Here is a 26,385-nt window from a genome sequence, read left to right as displayed (position 1 = left end):
TTTGCTTTTGAAAAATTGTATGTTGTCCTCATCACATCAAAGAGTTTCATGGTACCTGATCCAAGATACTAATGTATAAGTACAGAATGATTTTATTTTTTAAAAAAATCAACCCAAAAAAACTGGGTTATCCAGAGATCAATATGAGCACTGTACCTCAATGCTTTATCAAAAAAGGAAACAATCTCTTCTCTGAATAGAGTGGCAAAAAGTGAGAGGTGAATCAATCTCAGAAGAACATAGGGGTCATACTGTGCTGTAAATCTCTTCTGAAAGGATGAGTCATTTCTCCAGTCACTCATACCAGTAAGTATATACAAATGTTTCTTGGGTATTTGTAGTTTGTATGTGCAAAAAAATTATCTTGTACCTCAAAGATTTAAAAAAAAAACCCCCACACTTTCCAAATCTGCCTTATCTGACTTGGCACATGTGTTTTTAGCCATATCACAATGTCACATCCTAGCTTTGTCAGAAAGGTGTTAGCCAATGGAAGAGTCAAAGACTATATTTCCCACTGGAGATTTGTCTTGCTTTCCAGTGAAATATTTATAACTAGGAATAGTAGTTTCCAAAAATGCTTAAAATTAACTGCTTCTCGTGGCAAAGCTTAAAAATACCATGTAAAGAGGGTTGAAAAACACCAATGGGGTAATTTTTTAAATTTTAATTTGGGAGTTTTGAACATTTCTATTATGTGTCTTAAACAGATAACAGCATTACATACAATGGAATTTAGTGGAAATTGATATAACCCAATTCTCTATAGGTCTATTCAGAGTGATGTTCAATTGATTTCAGTGATGCTTATTTGCTGAGAGGGCCTTGTAGTATCAAACAGGTATGACACTGAGCCTTGTAGTGTCAAACTGGTATTTTTTGTCCATTATCATACATTATCATCCTTGGGGGATGGGGTGTCAAAAGAAGCAAGGAGAAATGTATAACTTTTGGGACTAAGCATTATAATAAAATACAGCAGTTCATTTCCTGCTGCATCCTGAATTGTCATTACAGATGTTAGTCTACAAAAAACACTATATCCTTTCTCTTACCAGAAACATCCACTGATGGTCCCCATGATTTTCCTGCTATCCAATCTATTGTCCTCTGCAATTAATGCAGTTTTCAAGTACAGTATTGAATATTTATAACTCTACAAACCAACCCAAATTGCCTTTGATCACATGGCTAAACACTGTTCTATCCAATAAGTACCACCATATTCTGCAGTGTTCTTGGTATGTGCTAGTATCCTTCTATATGTTTATTCAGAAGCAAATCTACTGTTTTATGGAGATTTATTACCAAACGTGTGTGCCTATAACTACAGCCTTGGGCTGAAAAGTACACATCCTTGAGAACAAGACCAACCAAATACAGTGAGATTTGTTTCTGAATAAATAGGCAGAGGGTTATATTGCTAGGCTTCATGAGTAAATCTCACTTGCATTTCCTTCTTCTGTACAGAGAAAGAACAACAAAAATCAATTAGTTTCATAATTGCACATTCCCCCTCCAGCAGATATAGTTCAACATTGCACTTGCAGCCTGCATTAAAAAAACCATAATATATGTGTAACTAATGTAAAGGCTTCATTTAGTTGCAAACAGAAATGTAAAATTTAGAAATGTATTTTTCGGAGAGCTCTTACTATGAGGAAAGGCTTCCTAATTTTTAGGTGGAGTCTCTTATCCTGTAGTTTAAATCCATTGGTGCATATCCTGGCTTTCAATATGACATCCTTTTTGATATTAAAACATGGCTATCATATCATAGCACAGTTTCCAGACCTTTTAGCATTTTGATTGCCCCCCTCTGGACACATTCCAACTTATCAATGTGCTTCCTGCATTGTGGTATCTTTAACTAAATGAAGTATTTCAAGTGAAGCCTGACAAAAAGCAGAATAGAAGAACTATTCCTTTCCTTATCTTGACAAAATATGTCTATTGATGCAGTTTTTGGCCCACCTCTTTATTAAGGTTATTTTGAATTCTGATCCTGTTCTCTGAAGTACCCTCTCTAATTTTGTGTCATTTGAAAAATAGATAAGCATACCCCCTATTCAATCACTCAAGTTATTCATAAATATGTTGGAAAGCACTGGGCTCAGGATAAACCCGTGATGACTCACTAGTCATTTCTCTCCATGACATCGTGTCAAAAGGACTGCATAAAATAAGTTTAAAACTAATAAAATAAAGGAATCACAAACAGCTAAATAGTTTTAGACCAAAAACGGGCAACAGCGATTGCATTGTCTGTAGCTTTAAACAGTTCTTCCTCTGTGCATGAGGAAGGGCATCATGGGCAAGCATACAGATGCAGAGTTGTTTGTTCTGCTCCACAGTCGCAGAAGATGAAGAATTCTTCTAGGTAGTGTCATTTTGCCAGATTGTCTTTTGATCTGCCAACTCCACTTCTAAGTCTGTTCAGGGACTGTTCAGTTGCTAATTCTTGGTTTGCCCCTTGAGGAAGACCCTCATGGGGGCCATCCAATTGGAATTGCCTGATTTTGCTGCCCACAGAGATATTCTTGCTCTTGCTGGAGGAACATTTAGAGGAGTGCTGGTTCTCATGAAGCTTTTCCTTGATTTAAGTCTACTGGGAGGAGGCTGGTAATCATATAGTGGGTGGCTTTCCAGGATGAAGAGAAGCCATTAGTGAGTACCCCTTAGGTTCAAATGGTCAATCAATTACAAACCCACCTAACAGCAGCATCGTCTAGCCCACATTATACTACCTTATTTGCAAGAATGCAGGGGGGAGGTGTCGAAGGCCGTACTAAAATTGTCATAAGCTAGATCAGTGTTTCCCAATCTTTGATCTTCCAGGTGTTTTGGACTTCAGCTCCTAGAATCCCTGATTATTGGCCAAGGCAGCTAAGGTTTCCAAGAACTGAAGCTATAAACTGAAGCTACAGTTTGGAAATGACTGTTATATCCACAATATTCCCTTTACCTCCCAAATGTCGAATTCTATTTTTAAAAAAGTAGGTAAAGGTAAAGGTTTTCCCCTGACATTAAGTCTAGTTGTGTCCGACTCTGAGGGTTGGTGTTCATCTCCATTTCTAAGCCGAAGAGCCAGTGTTATCCATAGATGGCTCCATGGTAATGTAGCCGGCATGACTGCATGGAGCACCGTTACCTTCCTGCCATAGCGGTACCTACTGATGTACTCACATTTGCATGTTTTCAAACTGCTAGGTAGGCAGAAGCTGGGGCTAATAGTGGGAGTTCACGCCACTCCCCAGATTCAAACCGCTGACCTTTCAGTCAGCAAGTTCAGCAGATCAGTGGTTTAACCCACTGTGCCACTAGGAGCTCCCAAAAAATAGTAATGACTCTTTTTTTTTTGAGAAACCTATGTTCACTTATTATTAAAAGTGAATGTTTTAGTATGTGTGTTTTATGGATTTTAAAAAATGATTATGTGTTTTAGAGATGTACCCAACTCGGGCCCTGAGGAGAGGTGGGTAAGAAATAAAATTATTATTACTATTATTCCTGCCTAAGTATTGCACTCTGTCTCTCGAACTTTTTGAAAATGGAGACATTTGGTGTGAGCCTACCATTATCATTGTACTTTAATACAATTCACTCCAATGCCTGTCGATAGAAATGTGGACATAATGTTAAAAGTGTACATACATTTTCTCTTCCACTGAGATTTCACTCTGTGAAATAAATCTACAGCAGAACTCAACATGCAATCCAGCACACTGCATTGCAGAATACTTTAGAAACAAATAAAAGTCTAAGTGCTTAAATATGTCTGCCTCACACAACCTAGTTTATAGCTGCAATTCTGAAGTCCGTGAACTTTACGTCCAAGTAAACAAGTTAAAGATTGCGTGACACAAACATCCAAATCTTCCTCCACAACCAAAACCTCCCAACTACATTTATTTCAGCAAACTGCTATTAACCAATTCTGAAAGAAACTATTTTCCTGTAACTTATTCCATGTATTTTCCATAGACATTACATCCTTAGATGCAGCTTCAAATAGTTTCAAAGGCATATTTCCAAAAGAAAAAATGAAGGGGAATTGAAACAAGGTAGGTCACAGAAATATATTAATAATTAATATGTTAAAAGTAACATCATCACATTGATACTCATAAAATGCAAAGGATTGAACTTCAGAGGTCTACTGAAATATTAAATCCAAACATTTATATTCCCAAACAAAGCTCTTCGGACTGTTTGTCCATAATTTTGTTTTAGATGTTATTTTATATATTCCAAGATGCTCAACCTTTAGCATCTTGGAAAGTGTTGATATTACTGGAATTCATTATATTTTGGGAGTAACCATATAGTATTTTCTTATTTGCATGTGTACATGGTTGCAAAAGTTAACTTCCAAATTATTTTTAAAAGTATAGTCAGCTCTTCATATTCACAGATTCTGGATCCAAATTCAACAATTCACAGAATGAAAATATGGAAAAAATCCAAAAAAATAAATATTGATGTTTCCATTTTATATAAGTAACATCATTTTACCACACTTTTATTATATAATGGGACTTGATCATGCATAGATTCTGGTATCCAAGGGAGTCCTCTCTATGATTCTACTTTTTGTGATTTCTTAAAAATGCCAACTATCCAAAAATTAAATGTTGCAATTGTACTAAGCAAACTGTATGATTTAAATCATAATTCACTGGTACTCTCCAGGCAGCCTCTTAGTCCTCGGGAAGCCACTTATCAACAAATAGTTCCAAACAGCTGGAAGAACATTACATATCAAGGCCAGGATCCTGCTGAGAACAGAGATAATACAATGCTCTGCTGGTACAAATGAGAAAATCTGTGCAGAGAATTGAATGCGGGGTCAAGATGAATGTGTGTATGTTGTGGACTGCTGTACCACAGAGGGGAACATTTGTCCAAGGTGATCTTTGGAAGCTCGTTACATGTATCACGAGAATGCATAACCTCTAACCCAATCATAAAGCCCTATGAGGACCCTGTCCTAAGGTCCATAAATATGTTGACAGATTCCTTGAGGATATTAATATGATTTCCTTTTTATATGTGCATTCAGGCAAGTTTAAAATTCTACCAGGTTTACAGAAACTATCTACAGAGAGGTTGCTGTAGGAAGACAATCTAAGGGTGGATCTAAACTGTAAAATTAATGTACGTAGTTTGATACATTTTAACTGTCATGGCTCAATGCTATGGAAATCTGGCATGTGTAGATTGGTGAGGCACCAGTACTTTTGAAGTGATAATTAAAGTCCTTGAAAAACTACAATTCCCATCATTCCATAGCATCGTGCCACAGCAGTAAAAAAAAAAAAGTGGCATCAAATTGTATGAATTCTACACCACAGAATTAAGATAAATGCAAACTGAAACCAAACCTATGTAACTTCAGCAACACTTACTGTTAATACCCAACTAAGGAATGCAGGATGCAATGCTAAGTTTTTTATTACAAGTTGAGCATCTCTTATCTTAAGGGACCAGAAGTGTTTTGGATTTTGGACTTTCTTCTGAATTTTAAATATCTGTATCTTCATATACACAGAAACATCTTGGAGATGGGATCCATTTCTAAAAACCAAATTCATTTACGTTTCATGTATACCTTATTTACTAGCCTGAAGGCAATTTTGTGCACAGTATTTTAAATAATTTTGTGCATGAAATAAGGCTTGTGTACACTGAACCACCAGAAAGCAAGTTTGTCACTTATCTAATATGGACAAAGTGATTTTTGGAGTATTTTAAATTTTGGAATTCTGGATAAGGGATGCTCATCTTATATTAAGCAAATACTCCTAAACTTAATGCCCTTTCAAACTTAATGGTGAGTTCTCAAGGTACATCTTCTTGGGTTTTGACACCTGCCTCTTCAGCCACCTTGAGTCCCCTCTGGGATGAAGAAAGGTGGGATAGAAATGAAGTAAATAAATAAGTAAATAAATTCTTTGTTCTTTCTCCATATGGGGGTGTTGTTTGTAGCTTTTTCATAGACATGCACTAAAGCACTTACAAATGTTTGTTTTTTGTTTTTTTTTAAAGGGTCATGTTTTGCCAAAATAAGCCCATCGTTTAAAGGGCAAATTTTCTCCTCTTCGGTTTTTTTTTAAATTATAATGCTCAAGTGCATCCATGAAATGGCACTTTTGCACCAGAACTCTGGAAGAAGAAAAAAACAAAACAAAAAACACAGAGAAGAAAATTTGCCCTTCAGACTATTGCACCATTTCAGCAAACACCTCAGTTTTCTTTAAAATAAACGTTGAAAGATCCCAAGTGAAGACCCAATAAACTACTACAAACATTCTCTGCAAAAAAAATGGAACAAGTGGAAACAAAGACAGCAACAAGCATCTTCTTGACACATTTGCTCCATCTGTCCTTAGGAGCTTTTAAGATGAGATGCCCAGTTTTCATGTCAATAAGTTAACCAACTTGATATGCATATGATTGCACTGTACCAAAAATGAATTCATGTTTTAAAACATCTGCAAAGTCCCTGTCATTTTCTCTTTATTACTTGTGGTTATAGTTTCAGAAGAAATTCTAAGAAGCTGTATTTTTCCCCTCAAAAATATTTGGGACAATAAGGAAGTTAAACTTGATTTCTGAATGTTCTTTTAAGATTAACCATAAAACAAAAATTAGATGAGATGCAACTATGTGTGCCTCCAAAAAGTTAAAATCCTGCAAAAACACAATTTGTTTAATAACAACAATAATAATTTTTATTTCTTACTCGCCTCTCCTTGAGGGTCAAGGCAGAGCACAACACAGTGAAAAACTATCATTACATTATGTAAAATACATATTAAAATGTATTTCTATGAAATGCTTATATTAAAAAACACAGAACAAAAATTAAAATACAGTTTGTCATCGAAGGCTTTCATGGCCGGGATCACAGGGTTGTTGTATGTCTTTCGGGCTGTGTGGCCATGTTCCAGAAACATTCTCTCCTGACGTTTCGCCCACATCTATGGCAGGCATCCTCAGAGGTTGTGAGGTATGGTTTACAGTTTACATGCATGCACAGTTTACATGCATGAACAGGTTCTTACTTAGTTTCTACACTCAGAATTTTAATACTGAAAAGACAGGCAGAGTTAAATGCACTTCTGTGACCTGAAAGTAAAATGGTCTGATAATTCTACAGTTACAAGTAACTAATAGTTAACACTTCCTTTCAATAAGACAAAGAAATCAGGGAATTTAACCCCCAGTTTCCCTGAACTTTCATTTCTTTCTCAATAGGAAAAATAAATTTAGGATAATCTGATGAAATAAGAACTTCTTTAAAGTTTCCTGTAAAGAATTCAAAATTATATGGAATTCCAAAAAGCACCTTTTAGAAAAGCTGTAGGGAACTGTGAGAAGAAATAGCCTCTTAGGTTTGTTGCACTCAGTGTGTAAATGTAGTCCAACAGATTATCTGTAGAGAATATAAAGCCTTGGTTGTATACAGATGTAGAAAGACAGACGGGTGGGGGGGGGGGGGTTTGATTACTTAACTCTTTCCCTGCTCATTTACCTATTTTAACAACAGTGTCCTATGTATTTTTTCTGTAGAAATTCAGTAATTTCCATTCAGTAAATAGTAAATACATTGAGGACTGCAAACTGAAGTATTTCACCCAATGGCTATGGGTTTAAAAGGAGCACTTCACAATGGGGGAAAATTCACTGAGACAAAAATCTGGGGCAGTGGAAAACCTAAATATCTCCATTTCACCTGTGCCCCCATTTCAAAGAACTTGTTCTAATTTAAATGATGGGCAACCATCATATACATTTTACATAACATCTGGTCATGATTTATCTTTTTTAAAAATCAGTTTTCATGTAACCACCTATTTCAATAACACATTTCCATGACAAACTTTAAAATCACTCTGTATGGGAGAAAAAATCCTATTCTAAACCAGCCCCTACACACACTATGATTTTCAATTATTTATATTGACTCAGCCTATAATTTAATTGCAGCAACTCACTTGGCCGGAATACAGGAATCAATTACGAATTGGCTCACATTTGCTTTCTGTACCGCCCTGGCACCACTGACAGGCAAACAGTGGCATCACTAGAAGGTGCAAAGTATAACAAATGTCACCATCAAACTGGATGGCACCAAAATTACCATTTTTGTCACTCTTCTCTGGACACATTCCAGCTTGTCAATATCCCTCTTGAATTACAGTGCCCAGAACTGGCCATAGTATTCCAGGCAAGGCCTGAGCAAAACAGACAAGAGTAGAACTATTACTTCCTTCAATACAGACACAATACTCATATTGTCTCCTATTGTCCCCAAAATTATAGGTACAGTAGAGTCTCACTTATCCAAGCTAAATGGGCCGGCAGAAGCTTGGATAAGCGAATATCTTGGATAATAAGGAGGGATTAAGGAAAAGCCTATTAAACATCAAATTAGGTTATGATTTTACAAATTAAGCACCAAAACATCATGTTATACAACAAATTTGACAGAAAGGTAGTTCAATACGCAGTAATGTTATGTTGTAATTACTGTATTTATGAATTTAGCACCAAAATATCACGATATATTGAAAACATTGACTACAAAAATGGCTTGGATTATCCAGAAACTTGGATAAGCGAGGCTTGGATAAGTGAGACTCTACTGTACTTGTATTCCAAAATCTGAAGAACTCCAAATTCCATCTTCAAAAACTGGAGGGGGGGGGGGAGACAGATGACCCAATTACTGCCCAGTCAGTCTGACCTCAATAATGAGAAAGATTCTAGAGCAGATCATTAAACAGTCAATCTGAAAGCACTTAGAAAAGAATGCCATGATCACTCAAAGTCATCATGATTTCTAAAAAAAAACAGGTCATGCCAGACAAACCTTATCTAGTTTTTTAAAATAAGAATGACAAACTAAGCATCTTGCAATTATGGAGTTGGAATAGCCCCAGTCCAATCTTCCTGTTGGGACTTCTTTGATTGTGTGTCCCTGCATGGCAAAATGGGGTAGACTGGACGGCCCTTGTGATTTCTACCAACTGTATTTTATGATTCTAACACACAATCAAAGTTACTTCACCAGATAACACCAACCCTAGTGATGCCATTGCAAGTGAAGCACCTAGGACCCAAATGGCATCCTTCCTAACCCCCACCCCCTCAAATTAGGAATCCTCGTGAGTAAATGCTGTTCACAGAGAAGAGTGTTTTGGAGCCTGAAGAAAATTGGGGTGAGCCTGGTCAGAGACACCACCTTGAGCCTGCTGCCTCTTTCCACCATGCAAATGACGGCACTGGGTTTCTCGCAGGCCGAATGGGCCACATTTATGTATACAGAATCACAGAACTGGAAGAGACCCCAAGGGCCATCCAGTCCAACCCCATTCTGTTATGCAGGAACACACAATCAAAGCACCTCCTACAGATGGCCATCCAGCCTCTGCTTAAAGAACTTCAGAGAAGAGTATACCATACCCGAGGCAGTATATATTCCACTGTTGAACAGTTCTTACTGTCGGAATGTTCCTCCTAATGTTCAGTTGGAATCCCTTTTCCTGCATCGCTCCATGCTGTAGTCTGCGAAGCAGCAGAAAACAATTCTGCCCCTTTGCAATATGGGAGATATCCTTTTGTTCATCCCTCTCTCCCCCAAAATGGGAACTTTTACAAGTGTCATTCACAAAGAACACGAGACCCAAAAGATATCCTTCTGAACATACCCCAGAAATGAGAATGCAATACAGTTTAGGTTTTTTAAAAAACTCTACAGTTTAGATGTATCCCTAAGTCTCTACAGCTTCCAAAAACAATCCACCTCTTCAGTAAGGGATCCCAAAGGCTTATTCATGGCACCCCCCTCTCAAATGGGCATCTTTGCAAAGTGCCACTCACAGAGAAAACACGACCCAAAACACACCCTTCTGGACATATCCCAGAAGTGAAAATTGAATAAAACATAAGTATAAAAGTCTGTGGTGTAGACGCACTCCTAATCTTTAGAGCAGCAGAAAACAATCCTGGCCCCTGCTTAATATGAAACCCTTCTGGTAATACCCTAGAAATGAAACCTTCAGTAAAACTAAAATTGAAAATGAACTCTGCCGTGTAGAGATGCACCCCTAGCTTTTACAGTAGCTGCAAACAACCCTGTACCCTGTGTTGCTGAAGGCTTTCATGGTCAGAATCACAGGGTTGTGAGTTTTCCGGGCTGTATGGCCATGTTCCAGAAGCATTATCTCCTGACATTACGCCTACATCTATGGCAGGCATCCTCAGGGGTTGTGAGGTATTTTGGAAAAACTAAGCAAAGAAGGTTTATATATCTGTGGAATGTCCAGGGTGGGAGAAAGAACTCGTCTGCTGGAGGCCAGTGTGAATGCTCTAATTTATCACCTTCTCTGTGTAGTCTGACATGATAATTGGTTAGCAGAGCATTTGATGAACTAACCTGGACACAGTATATTATTTGAGAACACAGAAATGCTGGAACCCTCTAACAACTAACATGTCAGACTACACAGAGAAGCCATTGAAATCCACAAGGATGTGGACAATTTCAACAGAAAGGAGGAAACCATGAAAATGAACAAAATCTGGCTACTAGTATTAAAAAAAACTCTAAAATCAGAACAGTAAATAAAGAACAACACTCTGAAAACAGAAGAATTCCAGACATAAATCAATCAGGGGCAGTTAACACCTCTGAAGAAAGGATTCCCCCGGGCAGGAAAAAGCCAGGACATGAAGCTGGCAAGGCCATTAAAGCCAATCAAGGTGATTAATTACAACATTCACACTGGCCTCCAGCAGACAAGAGTTCTTTCTCCCACCCTGAACCTTCCACAGATATAAAACTTCCTTGTTTTTCCAATATACCTCACAACCACTGAGGAAGCCTGCCATAGATGTGGGCGAAACGTCAGTGGAGAATGCTTCTGGAACATGGCCATACAACCCTGTACCCTCCCCAATATGGGACCCAAAAGCATCTTACCTGTCCCCAAGTGGGCATCTTTATAAAGTGCCAGACATAGAGGAGACAGGATGCAAAAGGCATCCTTTTGGACATACCCCAGAAATGAAAATTCAATAAAACCCAAGTAAACAAATAAACATCCAAGTCTCTACTCCAGGCAGGGGCAAACTTAGGCCCTCCAGGTGTTTTGGACTACAACTCCCACCATTCCTCACAGCCTCAGGCCCCTTTCTTTTCCCCCTCAGCCGCTTAAGAAAGGGATCTGAGGCTGTGAGGAATGGTGGGAGTTGCAGTCCAAAACACCTGGAGGGAGGGCTGAAGCTTGCCCATGCCTAGTGTAGAGCATCAGATGACAATCCTCAACGTAAGCATCTTCCAGGACGGCCACTCACGGAGAAGACGGCGTTCTGGAGGCCGAAGGGGATGGGGGTGAGCCTGGCCAGGGCGACCACCTTGAGCCCGCTGCCGCCCTCCACGACGCGGATGACGGCGCTGAGCCGCTCGCTGCCCTGGATGCGGGCCAGCACCCACCGGGCCAGGAGCTTCTTGCAGGCCAGGTGCGCCACCGAGGTGCCCACCAGCACGCCCAGCGCCATCAGGCCCATGCCCAGCACGAAGCCGTAGAGATAGCCGGCGGCCACGTTGAGCAGGATGTAGCCCCAGCCGCAGGGGAAGGAGACCACCACGAAGCCGGCGGTGAAGAGCAGCGCGCCGGCCAAGCTGTCCAGCCCCTCGGCCCACAGCATCAGGCCGCGGAGGTAGCGCCGCACCAGGGCCAGCGAGCCGAAGCACAGCGCCGCCACGAAGCAGGCGCCCAGGCAGCCCTTGAAGCAGCAGCAGCAACAGCAGCAGCAGCGCGGGCCCGTCCTGCCCTCCAAAGGGTACGACGCCGAGGAGCCCGCCTCAGCGAGGTGGAGGGGGTGGCACGGAAGGGGCGCCTCGGCCTCCTTCCCTCCCAGCCAACGGCTCCAGGGCGCGAAGGCGTGCTTGGCGGCGGAGGCGGCCCGCGAGAGGAGCGGCAGCGCCGAGCTCCACATCGGGAGCGTCTTAAGGCAGAAGAGCAGGAGGAGGCGGCGGCGGAGGCTGCTCGCTCATCGCCTCACGCGAAGAAAGGAGAGCTCCGGGAGGCGCGGCCTGGCCAACTAAGAGAGGCCGGGGCTTCTTCGGGGCTCCATCCCTGGCTCCAGGCCCCACTGCTTTGCTTTGGGGGATGGATGCGGAGGACTGAGGGAGGATGTGGCAAAGGCCGGCAGCCCCGCGAAGGGGCGGGGCCTCCTGGGAAAAGGGGAGGAGCCTCGGCAGGGAGGGGGAGGAGCGCCGCTGGGGCTGGGCGGAGCGGGGGAGGCGTTCCTCCCCCTCCCCCTCCCTCCCAACCCGCGCACGCGCAGAACATTCCCTTCAAAAATTAAAAACTCGCCAACCGCCAAGGCGCGCGCTCCCAACCCCCTCCCCTCCCCTTTCTAGGCGTCACCTGCTTTCCCCTCCTTTCCACTGTCTTTTCAGCATCCTTTCTCCACATGTAATACAACTACACACACACACACACACCACTGTAGCGGATTGATGATGACAAATGGAAGCACTTACGTGTACCCAGGATCCGGAGCCACCCGGAGAACAATACCACGCCACTCAGGTTTGCAGAGCAAAAATACAGGAACTTTACTGATTCCAAGAGATCAAAAAACAGTAGTACAGTAGAGTCTCACTTATCCAAGTCTCGCTTATCCAAACCTCTGGATTATCCAAGCCATTTTTGTAGTCAATGTTTTCAATATATCGTGATATTTTGGTGCTAAATTACAACATAACATTACTATGTATTGAACTCCTTTTTCTGTCAAATTTGTTGTATAACATGACGTTTTGGTGCTTAATTTGTAAAATCATAACCTAATTTGATGTTTAATAGGATTTTCCTTAATCCCTCCTTATTATCCAAGATATTCACTTATCCAAGCTTCTGCCGGCCCGTTTAGTTTGGATAAGTGAGACTCTACTGTATTTACAATGGTCCCTCTGATCGCTTACAGAAGTCCACAGTCATAAATAGTCCTTTCTCAGTCCACAAATCTGCTTCAGAGAAGAATACAGTCCTGGTTCTTCTCTCTTTTCTCAGCAGCAAACAGGCCTCAAAATAGCAAGGCCTCTCTGTGTACCTCAGAGAGCACCCTTGGGGTATTTTGAATGTTATTTCCTGCTTCTTGGCAGGGGATTGGACTAGATGGCCCATGAGATCTCTTCCAACTCTTATTATTCTATGATTATGATCTGCTCTCATCACCAGCAGTACTCAATCAGCAACTGAAAACTTGCCCAAACAGGTTCTGCAGCAGCAGAACAGAAACAGTATCGAATCAATCCCCAGGTCTTTGCAGGCTCAGCCAATCAGCTTCATGCACTTCATTTTCCAGTTAACACACACAACACAGTGCCTTTGCAAACCATGACAACCACCACTGTGCTGAATTTATGCAACACTAGACTACCAGATGCCATTTTTTCCAAAGCCCTGTATCCAAAGTGATTTGAGATATTTTGAAGACTTGGATCAGTGCATCATTATAGTCTAGTCCTAGACATCAATTGTGTTATTACCTATAACTTGTTTTTCAATATACAGTAGAGTTTTGCTTATTCAACATAAACGGGCCGGCAGAACCTTGGATAAGCAAAAGTATTGGATAACAAGGAAGGATTAAGGAAAAGCCTATTAAACATCCAATCATGTTATGATTTTACAAATTAAGCAACTAAACATGTTTTACAACAAATTGACAGAAAAAAGCAGTTCAATATAGGGTAACGTTATGTAGTAATCCATCAAAAATGCAAACGTGTGCTTTTCACCTTAAGAACAGACAAGCATCTTGAGTTCTGAGGATTGTCGGGGAAGGAATCCTACTGGAGCATTGCAGCACACCCAAATACTTGGGAAATTCCCTGGACCATGCCCTGACTTACAAGAAGCACTGCTTGCAAGAAGGCGCTAGAAATAACATTGTACGGGAGCTGACTGGTACAACCTGGGGATCACAACCAGACATAGTGAAGACATCTGCCCTTGTACTTTGCTACTCTGCTGCTGAATATGCATGCCCAGTGTGGAATACATCTCACCACGTTAAAACAGTGGATGCTGCTCTTAATGAGACATGCCGCATCATCACAGGATGTATACACCCCACACCACGAGAAATTTTACTGTTTAGCCCGGCACTGTACCACCTGACATCCGCCAGGAAGTAGCAGCCAGCATTGACAAGGCATTGACATCTCTGGCCCATCCCCTGTTCGAGTACCAGCCAGCACGTCAGTGCCTTAAATCAAGAAATAGCTTTCTAAGATCTACAGAGATACTCGCAAGAACTCCTCAGCAAGCGAGAGTCCAAAAGTGGCAGGCTAAAACCCGGAACCTCAATCAGTGGCTAACACCAGATGAGAGACTCCCTCCTGGGCACACAGAAGATTGGGTGACTTGGAAGGCACTGAACAGACTGAGCTCTGGCACCATGAGATGCAGAGCCAACCTTAAGAAATGGGTCTACAAAGTGGAGCCCACGACATGCGAGTGTGGAGAAGAGCAAACCACAGACCAACTATTACAATGCCATCTGAGCCCTGCCACATGCACTATGGAGGACCTTCTTTCAGCAACACCAGAGGCACTCCCAAGTGGCCAGCTAATGGTCAAAGGATAATGCCAAGTTGTTGTTGTTTTAAAACTTTGTTTGTTTTCAAATACATTACAACTTGTACCCTCTGTTTGCTTCTGACACAATAAATAAATACTGTATTTACGAATTTAGCACCAAAACATTGCAATGTATTGAAAACATTGACTACAAAAACATTGACGACTAAAAGGCAGACTGCATTGGATAATACAGAATGTTGGATAAGCTAGTCTCTACTGTATATATTTTTGTATTTTGTACCATTTTTGGAAACAAGCTCCACAGATTGGAAATCCATTTTATAATTTCAAATACCCTGATAACCATGCAAGTTTTCACCAAAAAATCATCCCTGCTTCATTATATACACCTCATGCATATATCCTGGTGGTGATTTTTTTATACACCGGGTTTTTAGTCATTTTGTGACAGGAAGCCATTGTGGGAAGTAAAGGTTTCCCTATATCAGGCACCTCTGGATAATTTTGGGTTTTGGGGTGTTTATGAATCCTGGATAAGTGACTAGCAGAAGTAGTAGTAGCAATGATGATTATTAATGTGTTGTCAAAGGCTCTCATGGCCGGAATAACTGGTTTGCTGTGAGTTTTCCAGGCTGTATGGCCAGGTTCCAGAAGCATTATCTGCCTGAGGCATGTGTGAATGTTGCAAATGACCAGCATGATTAGGCAGGAAGGCCATTAAATGCTAATCAAGGTGGCCAATTGCAACATTCACACTTGCCTCAAGCAGACAAGAGTTCTTTCTCCCACCCTGGACATCATTCCACAGATATATAAACCCCACTTGCCTCATTCCCAACAGACCTCACAACCTCTATGACGCTTGCCATAGATGTGGGCACAACGTCAGGGGAGAATGCTTCTGGAAGATGGCCATACAGCCCCGAAAACTCACAGCAACCCGGTGATTATTAACTTTGTTGTTGTTATGGTTATTATTATTATTATTATTATTATTATTATTTCTCTTCACACAGAGAGAACTACCATCCAGAATCCCACCACTGAAGCGTACTTCTTTTCCTCATATTAATAATTAGATTTGAGTTTCCACTGATTTTGGTATTAATGGGGGAATCCTGAATACCAAGGGGCCACTCCACCTTAGCAATGGACACAATTCTTATAGCGATAGCTTCAAAATCAAGGGAACCGTAGGGATCTCACAGTCATTAAGAATTCGTTATTGAGGACGGATATGACCCAGTGGTGAGATTTAGGCCCCTTCCACATAACTGTATAAAATCCACATGATCTGCTTTGAACTGGATTATATAGCACTGTGGAGCCAGATAATCCAGTTCAAAGCAGTTAAAGTGGATTATCTGCCTTGATATTCTGGATTATATCTCTGTGTGGAAAGGCCCTCAGGCAGTCTAAAGGTTTTTCCACTAGGTGTCCCAGCAGTCAGGTGTCGCACCTCAGGTTAGCTTCACCTTGCTATATACACCAGACTGCACACAGGTTGAAGACTTTTATAGTGTATTAGAAAATAGAAGATAAAAAGTTCTTTAAAAGCAAAAGTAAAGTTCCAAAAGATCATTACAAAATAAAGCCTTAGAGAATAATCCAAGAAATCACAAGGAATAAACAAAGTCCCATTAGAGTATGACAAAGTCCCAAAAACATGAACCCCAAAAGCTGCAAGGTAATCCAGGAAACGAGAGCTTGCTTCTTGTTTAAACGAACGTTGCTTTGACAAAGGTTTGTCTCCAACACACTGCTTTAATACCCTTTGCAAGGCATGAAAGCATTTCTTTGGTCTCTGACCTCCTTATTTGTTCTCACACTCCTTCAGGGGAAAAAAAACCACTCCTTCGAACCCTGAATTCCAAACGGTCAGCTTGATCTAAAGATTCTGTTTCATCGAGGTCGTCCTGCTCGTTAGCATCGGCCTGCTTGCTATGAGACTAAGAACTGTCCTCCTTTTCCGAGTCAATTTGCACCTGGCTAGTTTCAGTATCATCAACATCATTCCCTGCTGTGGGAAAAACTCTCTGTTCCTCATCTTCTACAACAGGGACATTCTGAACCTGATTTTGAACCTGAATCCCATAGTCACTCTGAGGTTCCAGCTGGGTCACATTAGGCCCCATCCACACAGCTTTATAAAATCCCACATTATCTGCTTTGAACTGGAATATATGGCAGTGTGGACTCAGATAACCCAGTTCAAAGCAAATATTGTGGTATTTTCTTTCTTGATATTCTGAGGATTATTGAGAGCCAAGTAATACTGAGGAATACTGAGAGCCAAAATCCAAAAATCTCTGGAGAGCTGCATGTGTCTCACCCTTGGAATGACCTGTGTAACTTTTCCTCTTTGTTATTGAGCAAACCGATTTTTTTCCCCAACTTCAGAAGCTGCTATTTTAAACTTCAAAGGCCCTGTTCACAGACTGTGGCATCTGGCCTCACTGTTGCTTGTTTCCCTCACCCTCCTCCCATGCATGCTTCCAGGTCCATAAGCCTGCCAACTTAAAAGAATACATGAAGCATCTGAAGAAGTCGATTCCAGTCTCACCACAAAACCTGCTATGCATAAACCTTAATCTTTTAAGGTTGCACTTTTGGAGCAACAGAGTAGCACAGCCACAGCTCTGCATGTTACACCTGAAGATCCTGTTTGCTGGGTGAAGCAAAGGCCATGGAGGGAAGGTTTCCTAGGAGATCATATATGGAGGAATTTCATTTCCTTTTATCTTTGTTTTTATTTTAATGTAAGATCATCTTGGTAGGTCCTATTTGTCCTATATGCTTTGGTCCTAGGACAGGATAGCAATCTGCCTTTCCCACCCATGGAAGCTCCAATTTATTTTTAACCTTGGAAAAAAGAAAGTATAGTCTTTGGGAGGAAATTTGCTTTCACTACCATACTGTATAATGATACTGTGTAATGTTCACTGTAATTATTTATCATGTCAGAAGCAAACTGAGGGTACATTTATAATTTATTTAAAAACACAAAGTGTCGTTGAAGGCTTTCATGGCTAGAATTACTGGGTTGCTGTGAGTTTTCCAGGCTGTATGGCCATGTTCCAGAGGCATTCTCTCCTGACGTTTCACCCACATCTATGGCAGGCATCCTCACAATCTCTGAGGATGCCTGCCATAGATGTGGGTGAAGCATCAGGAGAGAATGCCTCTGGAACATGTCCATACAGCCTGGAAAACTCACAGCAACCCAAAGTTAAAAAACTTGGCATTATACTAAATATCCTTTGACCAGAAGCTGGGCACTTGGAGTGCCTCTGGTGTCACTTTGAGAAGGTCTCCACTGTGAATATGGCATGGCTCAGGCTGCATTGTAGTATGTGGTCTGTGGTTTGCACTTATCCACATTTGCATGTCGTGGACTCCACTTTGTAGCCCATTTCTGAAGATTGGCTCTGCACCTCGTGGTGCCAGAGCACAGTTTGTTCAGCGCCTTAAAGTCATCCAGTGTTCTGGGTCCCCGGGGGGGGGGGGGGGAGTCTCTCATCTGGTATCAGCCATGCGTTGAGATTCCAGGTTTTTGCCTGCCCCTTTTGGACTCTTGCTTGCTGAGGAGTTCCTGCGAGTATCTCTGTAGATCTTAGAAAGTTATTTCTTGATTTAAGGGATTGATGTGCTGGCTGATATCCAAACAGAGGATGGGCTGGAGATGTCACTGCCTTAGTCCTTTCATTATTGGCTGCTACTTCGCAACAGATGTCAGGTGATGCAATACCGACTAAATGGTATAATTTCTCCAGTGGTGTGGAGCATAGACATCCTTTCTCCTGTCCAGGGGGACATGAGAGAAGCCTCCCCATAGGATTGTGACACATCTGGGTATCCCCTTAGCAACGTCTTTGTAGAAGGCTGATTCTCTCACACCAGAAGTGACTTGCAGCATGCAACCAAACAAACAAACTGCCCTTTTCACTGTAATTGGAGGGCCTAAAGATTCCTAGGGCCCTTCCACACAGCCATATAACCCAGAATATCAAGGCAGATAATCCACAATATATGTTTTGAACTGGATTATCTGAGTCCACACTGCCATATAATCCAGTTCAATGCGGATTTTATACAGTTGTGTGGAAAGGGCCCTAGAGAGGTATTCTCTCTACCAATTTCTAATCAGTGGTTTTCAACCTTTGTCCCTCCAGCTGCTTTTGAACTTCAGCTCCCCCAAGATGGCGGCATAGTAACAGCCTCCATGATCAGCTCCACTGGCGAGGAATTTAAAACTATCACATATTTTATTGCGGGCCCCCCGTCGCTCCCATCGCTTGAGGGGTGAGATTACTGACTGATTACTTACTCTTGGGGTCCTGGATGGTACGTGAGGGCCGCAGGTGCTGCCGACAGCAGCCTCAGAGGATCGGGAGGGAGAAGAGGAGAAGAAGTCCGGCCACCATTTTATCCGCTCGGCCCGAGGGAGCCTCCAAGAGCCGAGAGCCACCCAAGTCTAGATTACCGGCGGTGGTGTACACTAGGCGAGCCAGGTGACTGCTTCCAGCTTCTGTTTGGGAAACTGAGGCCGCGCCGAGCAGGGTGGCCTCTCTCGGTCTCCTGTTCAATCGTGGAGGCCGCGCTGAACCGGGCGGCCGCCAGCGGATGTCTCTGACGATCCACGAGACCTTCTCCTACTCCCGCCTCTGTCTTTGGGTGGCCGCGCCGGACCGGGCGACCACCTTTAGCTCCTTCCTCAGCTTCTCTCCGACAGCGGAGGCCGCGCCGAACCGGGCGGCCTTCTACTCCCGCCTCTGTCTTTGGGTGGCCGCGCCGAACCGGGCGACCACCCTTGGCTCCTTCCTCAACTTCTCCTTCGACGGTGGAGGCCGCGCCGAACCGGGCGGCCTTCTACCCCCGCCTCTGTCTTTGGGTGGCCGCGCCGGACTGGGCGACCACCCTTAGCTCCTTCCTCAGCTTCTCTCCGACGGCGGAGGCCACGCCGAACCGGGCGGCCTTCAACTCCCGCCTCTGTCTTTGGGTGGCCGCACCGAACCGGGCGACCACCCTTAGCTCCGTCCTCAGCTTTTCCTCGACGGTGGAGGCCGCACCGAACCGGGCGGCCTCTCTCGACTCCCTGCCGGCCCTCCTGCAACCCCTGGTAGGCCCTCACAAAAAGAACTAGGCCGCGCCGGACCGGGTGGCCTCCTCCCCCCCCCCTGTCTCCAACCTCCTCACTGGGCCTTTAAAGTTATCCCAAGCCCCTGGAAGCTGCGCCGATCCGGGCAGCCTCCTTGAGCCTTACCATCGGCTTGGGTAAAGAGAAGACATCTGGGCCTACGGTGGATTGCGTCATCCTGGGTGGCCTTCTGAATTGTTCTCGCCGGCCTGAGTTCCTCCTGCTTCTGCCTCTGCCTTTACTGTACTGCCTCCCAGCCTCCTTCCTCATAGTGAGAATTAGGCCTTGAAAGCCACGCCGGACCGGGCGGTCCTCCCAAGCCTCTCCATCGGTTCTCAAAGAGAAGACAGCTGGGCCTCTTCATCGGCTCTATTGAACAGGGTGGACTTTATGAAGCGGCGTTGCCAGGATCCTCAGTGCTGAAGCCGCCATCTATTCTACTCCATTTTATTTTATTTTTTTATTTTTTCCCCTCCCCCTTTGAATGTGTATGTGTGTGTATTTAGATAGGAGTGAGAAAATTTTAACTTGATTCAGGAAGACAGATTTGATTGTTGATAGGAAGTGGGTTTGTGTATTTGGTACTCAGACATAGGAAGTGATCACATAGGATTCGTGAGTTCCCTGAGGTTAATTGTCTGGTATATTGATGGTATTAGAATGTGAATGATGGTGTGTGCATGTTGGCTGATATACATCTGAGTGGAAAGAGTCAGTAGAAACACTGTGTTAATTTTGAAAGATTAGAGTGGTTACTATAGGAAGGTTTTTGAGAAAGTATTAGGAATGAGTTGGCAGGAATCTCCGAGGAAAAATGAACTTCTTCACCTATGTGATTTGTTGGGGAAATCGTTCAGTACTGTTTTGTATCAACTGGAGACACTGAACAAGAAAATTGATCATCTTTTCAAGGGAATTTCCCTGATTGCGAAAAACCCTTCTCCTATAGACACTATAACAACTGTACCAATCAGTTTTACTAACATTAATGAGGAACTAAACGCTCTGGAAGACCATGGAAGAATAAAGCTAGAGGAGCAGAAAGTAGTTAATAGGTCAGATTTGGAAGTGGCCAGGGATGGGGATGGGTTATTATCTGGGAAAGAGGGTCAGGGGAGGGTTGCCTGGAAGGAAATTAATAGAGTCTCCCAAAGGACAAACAACACGCTGTCCCCAGAACTGTTTGGACAATCTCGAGATACTTCCTGCAATCTGTTGCGAACCAACAAGGTTGCAGTGGAAGTCTCAGACTCTATACTAAATAGAGGCAGATGGACATCAAAGCGAGCTGTCCAGATTTCTCTCTCACAAATTCTTTCTTTGAGCCGGTCGGAAGTGAAGATCAAGACCACTGACTGGCTTCGCAGAGACTATCAATCCTGGAACCGCTCCTTATGTCTTCTCATTGGGCTGGAGGATAGAATGTTACTGGAAGAACTGTTTTTGTACGGTCCTAAACTCCAACAATGGGGTATCATTCTTAAGAGGGTATTAGTAGACCCATTGATTCGCCCTCTAGACATCGGGCTGTTTCGCGAAATACAAGAGTCCCCAACTTCAAGCCATGTCTGTTCTATCCCCCAGCCCTGTCATCAGTCATTAGCTGTGCCTAGTCCCCCTCCCACATTAGATGATGTTATCATATTATATGACTCCTCTTCTCTCATACCAGTGGAGACAAGCCTCTCTTTTAAACAATCAAGTACACTTGGAGGCCTTTCATCCCAGGATAGCTGACTATCCCCTTCAAATGGCAATCTCAATCAGCCAATCCCTCAGGAGGAAGAGGGTTCCCACGGGTGGGGCCCCATTGAGGTGGTGTGGGGGAGAAGGAAGAACGGTCACCAACGACCCAGGGAGAAGCGCAACAGAGTTATTGCGACCCTGGAGAGGAATAGGTGTGGTAGTCTTCAGGACAGACCCCCCAACCTTAAGGTCCTGCTCCTGAATGCCAGATCCGTCAATGGTAAGACAGCTATCATCCAGGATTTGATCCTGGATGAGGGGGCGGATCTGGCATGTATTACCGAGACATGGTTGGATGAGCTGGGTGGGGTGAATCTCACCCAGCTGTGTCCACCGGGTTTCGGGGTTCATCAGCAGGCCAGAGTTGAGGGGCGGGGAGGAGGAGTTGCGGTGCTCTTCCGGTAGTCCATCGCCCTGATCAGATGCACCGTTCCGCAATCTACAAGGTTTGAATGTGTCCTGTTGAAGGTGGGAGCCCGGACAGCTTGGGGATTCTGTTGGTGTACCGTCCACCCCGCGACCGAGCAGTCTCCCTGTCTGAGCTAGCAGAAGTGGTCTCTAATGCGGCCTTGGTCTCCCAACAACTCATAGTTTTGGGAGACTTTAACATTCATGCCGAGACCACATTAACAGGTGCAGCTCAGGATTTCATGGTTGCCATGATGGCCATGGGGCTGACTCAAGTTATATCTAGGCCCACACATCAGGCGGGACACACGTTGGACCTTGTCTTCATTGTGGACGGTGGGACAGTCAGAGTGGAAGAACAAAACATCCTTCCATTGTCATGGTCTGACCATCATCTGATCTGTTTAAGTTTCGCCGTGTCTTCTAACCTCCGCAGGGGTGGTGGACCCACTAAGATGGTCCGCCCCAGGAGGCTGATGGATCCAGATGGACTCCTGAGGTCTCTTGGGGATCTTCCTGTTCTGGAGACTGGTGATCCTGTTGATGTCCTGGCTGATCGCTATAATAGTGAGCTAGCAAGGGCACTGGACACGATCGCTCCCGAACGTCCCCTCTCGCTGCGTAGAGTCACGTCAACTCCTTGGTTCACTGAGGAGCTGGCCGTGATGAAGCGTGCGAGGAGGGGACTAGAGTGCATCTGGAGGAAATCTCAGGATGTGTCCGACCAAGCACGGGCTAAAGCCGCTATTAAGGCTTACTCCGTGGCTCTGCGAGCAGCCAGGAAAGCTTTCACGACTGCCCGCATAGCGTCTGCGGCCAATAGGCCATCGGAATTGTTCCGAGTTGTTGGGGAGCTCCTGCAGCCCCCTGAGACCCAGGAGCTTCCCGATGACTTGGCAACCCGGTGCAGGGAGTTTGCGCACCATTTCGCAGGCAAAGTTGCTCAGATACGTTGTGAGTTGGACTCCAGCTTGACTGTGGTTTCAGCGGAGGTAACCGAGGCACCTGTCGGTTCGATCTTATGGGATTCTTTCCGGCTTGTTCTTCCTGATGACGTGGAGGGGATTCTTGGGTCTGTGAGGGCGACCACTTGCGCTCTGGATCCTTGTCCCTCTTGGCTGGTTAAACTGGCCAAAGATGGGTTATTGGAGTGGTTTGTGGCTATAATAAATGCCTCCTTGGGTCAAGGGTCATTTCCATCCTGTTTTAAGCAAGCGGTGGTAAAACCGCTACTAAAAAAGTTCTCGTTAGACCCATCGGTTTGTGACAATTACAGTCAATCTCCAACCTCCCATTTCTGGGCAAGGTTCTGGAGCGGGTGGTTGCCACGCAGCTCCAGGGATTTCTCGATGACACCGATTTTCTGGACTGCTCGCAGTCTGGCTTCAGGCCTGGGCACAGTACCGAGACGGCTTTGGTCGCCTTGGTGGATGACCTCCGCAGGGAGCTGGACAGGGGGAGTGTGACCCTGCTGGTTCTCTTGGACATCTCAGCGGCTTTCGATACCATCAACCATGGTATCCTTCTGGGGAGGCTCTCCGGGATGGGGCTCGGTGGCACGGTTTTGCAGTGGCTCCAGTCCTTCCTGGAGGGCCGCTCCCAGATGGTGAAGCTGGGGGACACCTGCTCTGACCCCTGGCCATTGACCTGTGAGGTTCCGCAGGGGTCTATCTTATCCCCCATGCTATTTAACATCTACATGAAACCGCTGGGAGAGGTCATCCGGAGTTTTGGAGGGCGTTGCCATCTCTACGCAGATGACACGCAAATCCACTACTCGTTTCCATCTGACTCCAAGGAAGCCCCTCGGGTGCTGAACCAGTGCCTGGCCGCTGTGGCGGACTGGATGAGGAGGAACAAGCTGAGGATCAATCCCGACAAGACAGAGGCCCTCCTGGTCAGTCGTGCGTCGGATCGGGGTATTGGGTGGCAACCTGTGCTGGACAGGGTTGCACTCCCCCTGAAATCACAGGTCTGCAGTTTGGGGGTCCTCCTGGATTCAGCGTTGACGCTTGAAGCACAGGTGTCGGCGGTGGCCGGGAGGGCCTTTGCACAACTCAAACTTGTGCGCCAACTGTGACCATACCTCGTGAAGTCTGATTTGACCACGGTGGTCCATGCCTTAGTTACCTCTAGACTGGACTACTGTAATGCGCTCTACGTGGGGCTTCCCTTGAAGACAGCCCGGAAATTACAATTGGTCCAACGCTCGGCTGCCAGATTAATAACGGGGGCAAGTTACAGGGAGAGATCCACTCCCCTGTTTAAGGAGCTCCACTGGCTGCCGTTCATCTTCCGGTCCCAATTCAAGGTGCAGACCATCATCTATAAAGCCCTAAACGGTTTGGGACCCACCTACCTCCGTGACCGTATCTCCTTCCATAAACCTGCCCAATCTTTACGATCATCCGGGGAGGCCCTTTTATCACCACTGTCGTTATCCCAGGCCCGCCTTGTGAGTACAAGGGAGAGGGCCTTTTCTGCTGTGGCCCCCCGATTGTGGAACTCACTACCTACTGAAATTAGGCAAACTCCCACGCTGTTAGCTTTTAGGAAAGACTTGAAAACATGGCTTTTCCGCTGTGCCTTCGGTGAGTAATTTTTGTTATATATTTCTGTGTTACTCCCACCCCGAACATCTATCCTCTAGATTACCCCACTTCCATATGTCCCTGCCCGCAGTGGAATACCCCTCTGTCCCTCTCACTCCAGGTTTTATCTTTGTGTTCACGCGGCCTGCCCTTGTTTTATTGTTTTTTGATTTCTTGATGTAATGCCTATTATCATTTATTGTATTTTTTAATGGTGCTATGATATGTTGTTTTTATATCTTATTATATTGTATTGCTCTGGGCATGGCCCCATGTTAGCCGCCCCGAGTCCCCGTTGGGGAGATGGTGGCGGGGTATAAATAAAGTTTTATTATTATTATTATTATTATTATTATTATTATTATTATTATTATTATTATTATTCCTAACAGCTGTTAAACTGGCTGGGATTTCTGGGAGCTGAATTCCAAAACACTTAGCGAAGCAAAGGTTGAGAACCACAGCAAATCTACATCTTCCAGCATGACCAGACAAACTTGACCATAGAGAAGGCATGGGCAAACTTTGGCCCTCCAGGTGTTTTGGACTTCAACTCCCACAATTCCCAACAGCTAGTGGGCTGTTTGGAATTGTGGGACTTGAAGTCCAAAACACCTGGAGGGCCTAAATTTGCCCATGCCTGCCATAGAGTGACACTGAAGGACAAAGAGAGTTCTATAGAGAATACTTTAATAAAACTCGTGAATAATCAAATCTGCAAAAGTCATAAATGTGGAGGGACTGTATTATTATGCATTAGTAAGTTATTTGGAAATGGAACTGAACTGCCATTGATAGATATGCTGACAAGATATTAGATTGTTGTTATTAAAAGATTTGAATGTATCGCACTTATCTTAGAATAAGAAGCTAATCACAGTGACTAAGCTAGTCTCCCTGCCTCATCTTATACAATGACTGAACTAGTCTCCCTGCCTCATCTTGTAGAAGGATAGCATGTTGAATTGGATTTTAACTTTTTACCATCAGGTTTTCAGGTCTCGCTTGTGTTAATTTTGTTTGAAAGCCACATGGGGTCACATGACCAGAGAAAGGTGAAATACAGAAAAATACATCTTTTCTGAAAGAAAACTTCACTGCTGGAGAACTCTATCTGCATTGTGCTATAGTCAATTCTATTTTCCAATTCTATTATAGCAGGAGAGGGAGACTCAGATTGCCTGCAGAAGATTGTGCCAACAGTATGGCTCTCAATAACAATAAATCTGCACAAAATGCAACCTACACAATACTGCACGCACACACAGTGAATCAAATGGAAAACTGATTTATAAAGATAATAGAAGGGTACAATTGGAGTGGTACTGTTTCATGAATGTAAGTCCTACTGAATTCAGCAAAGATCCGGCTATAAGCAGTCAGGTTACGCAACCTGATGGAAGCTCAATTGAATGTCACTCCAAGTGACTAGAAAGATGTAGGAGATCAAAAACCAGCAGAGAACCGGTTGTAGTGTTAGAATAGAGGTGTTAGAAGCAAAGACCAGAAAGAGGTTGGATAACAAAGTGATCAGGCAGGACTAGCGGCAGTTTCAGAATCAAAGGAAGACAAGACCCAAGGCAGAAAGAGATGAACAGGTCCCCTTCCACACAGCTGAATAAAATCCTACAATATCTGCTTTGAACTAGAACATATGGAAGTGTGGACTTAGATAACCCAGTTCAAAACAGATATTGTGGGATTTTTTGTCTTGATATTCTGGGTTATATGGCTGTGTGGAGGGGCCCAAGAAGACCTGAAACAAATGAGAGAGAAAAGCAAAAGGGTTAAAATCTACCCCATCAATAAGGAAGCCCATAATGAGTTTAAGCAACATTTCTGTGCCACAAGTTGCTCAGACTTGCTTGGTGGG

General features: G+C 43.9%; 1 protein-coding gene across 1 annotated transcript in view; it reads right to left on the bottom strand.

The window, feature by feature from the left end:
* Nucleotides 1-12,261, bottom strand: part of tmem64 (transmembrane protein 64) — a 31,587-nt gene extending 19,326 nt beyond the window's left edge. The window contains exon 1 of the mRNA XM_062980197.1: nucleotides 11,365-12,261. Within this exon, the coding sequence (XP_062836267.1) occupies nucleotides 11,365-12,009 (645 nt within the window). The 5' untranslated portion in view covers nucleotides 12,010-12,261. The remainder of the gene's footprint in view (nucleotides 1-11,364) is intronic.
* Nucleotides 12,262-26,385: the final 14,124 nt, after the last annotated feature.

This window comes from Anolis carolinensis, chromosome 4 (assembly GCF_035594765.1).
Source record: "Anolis carolinensis isolate JA03-04 chromosome 4, rAnoCar3.1.pri, whole genome shotgun sequence".
Classification (NCBI taxonomy): domain Eukaryota; kingdom Metazoa; phylum Chordata; class Lepidosauria; order Squamata; family Dactyloidae; genus Anolis; species Anolis carolinensis.
The sequence above is the reverse complement of the archived record's forward strand: the minus strand, read 5'-3'. Positions and strand labels throughout refer to the sequence as shown.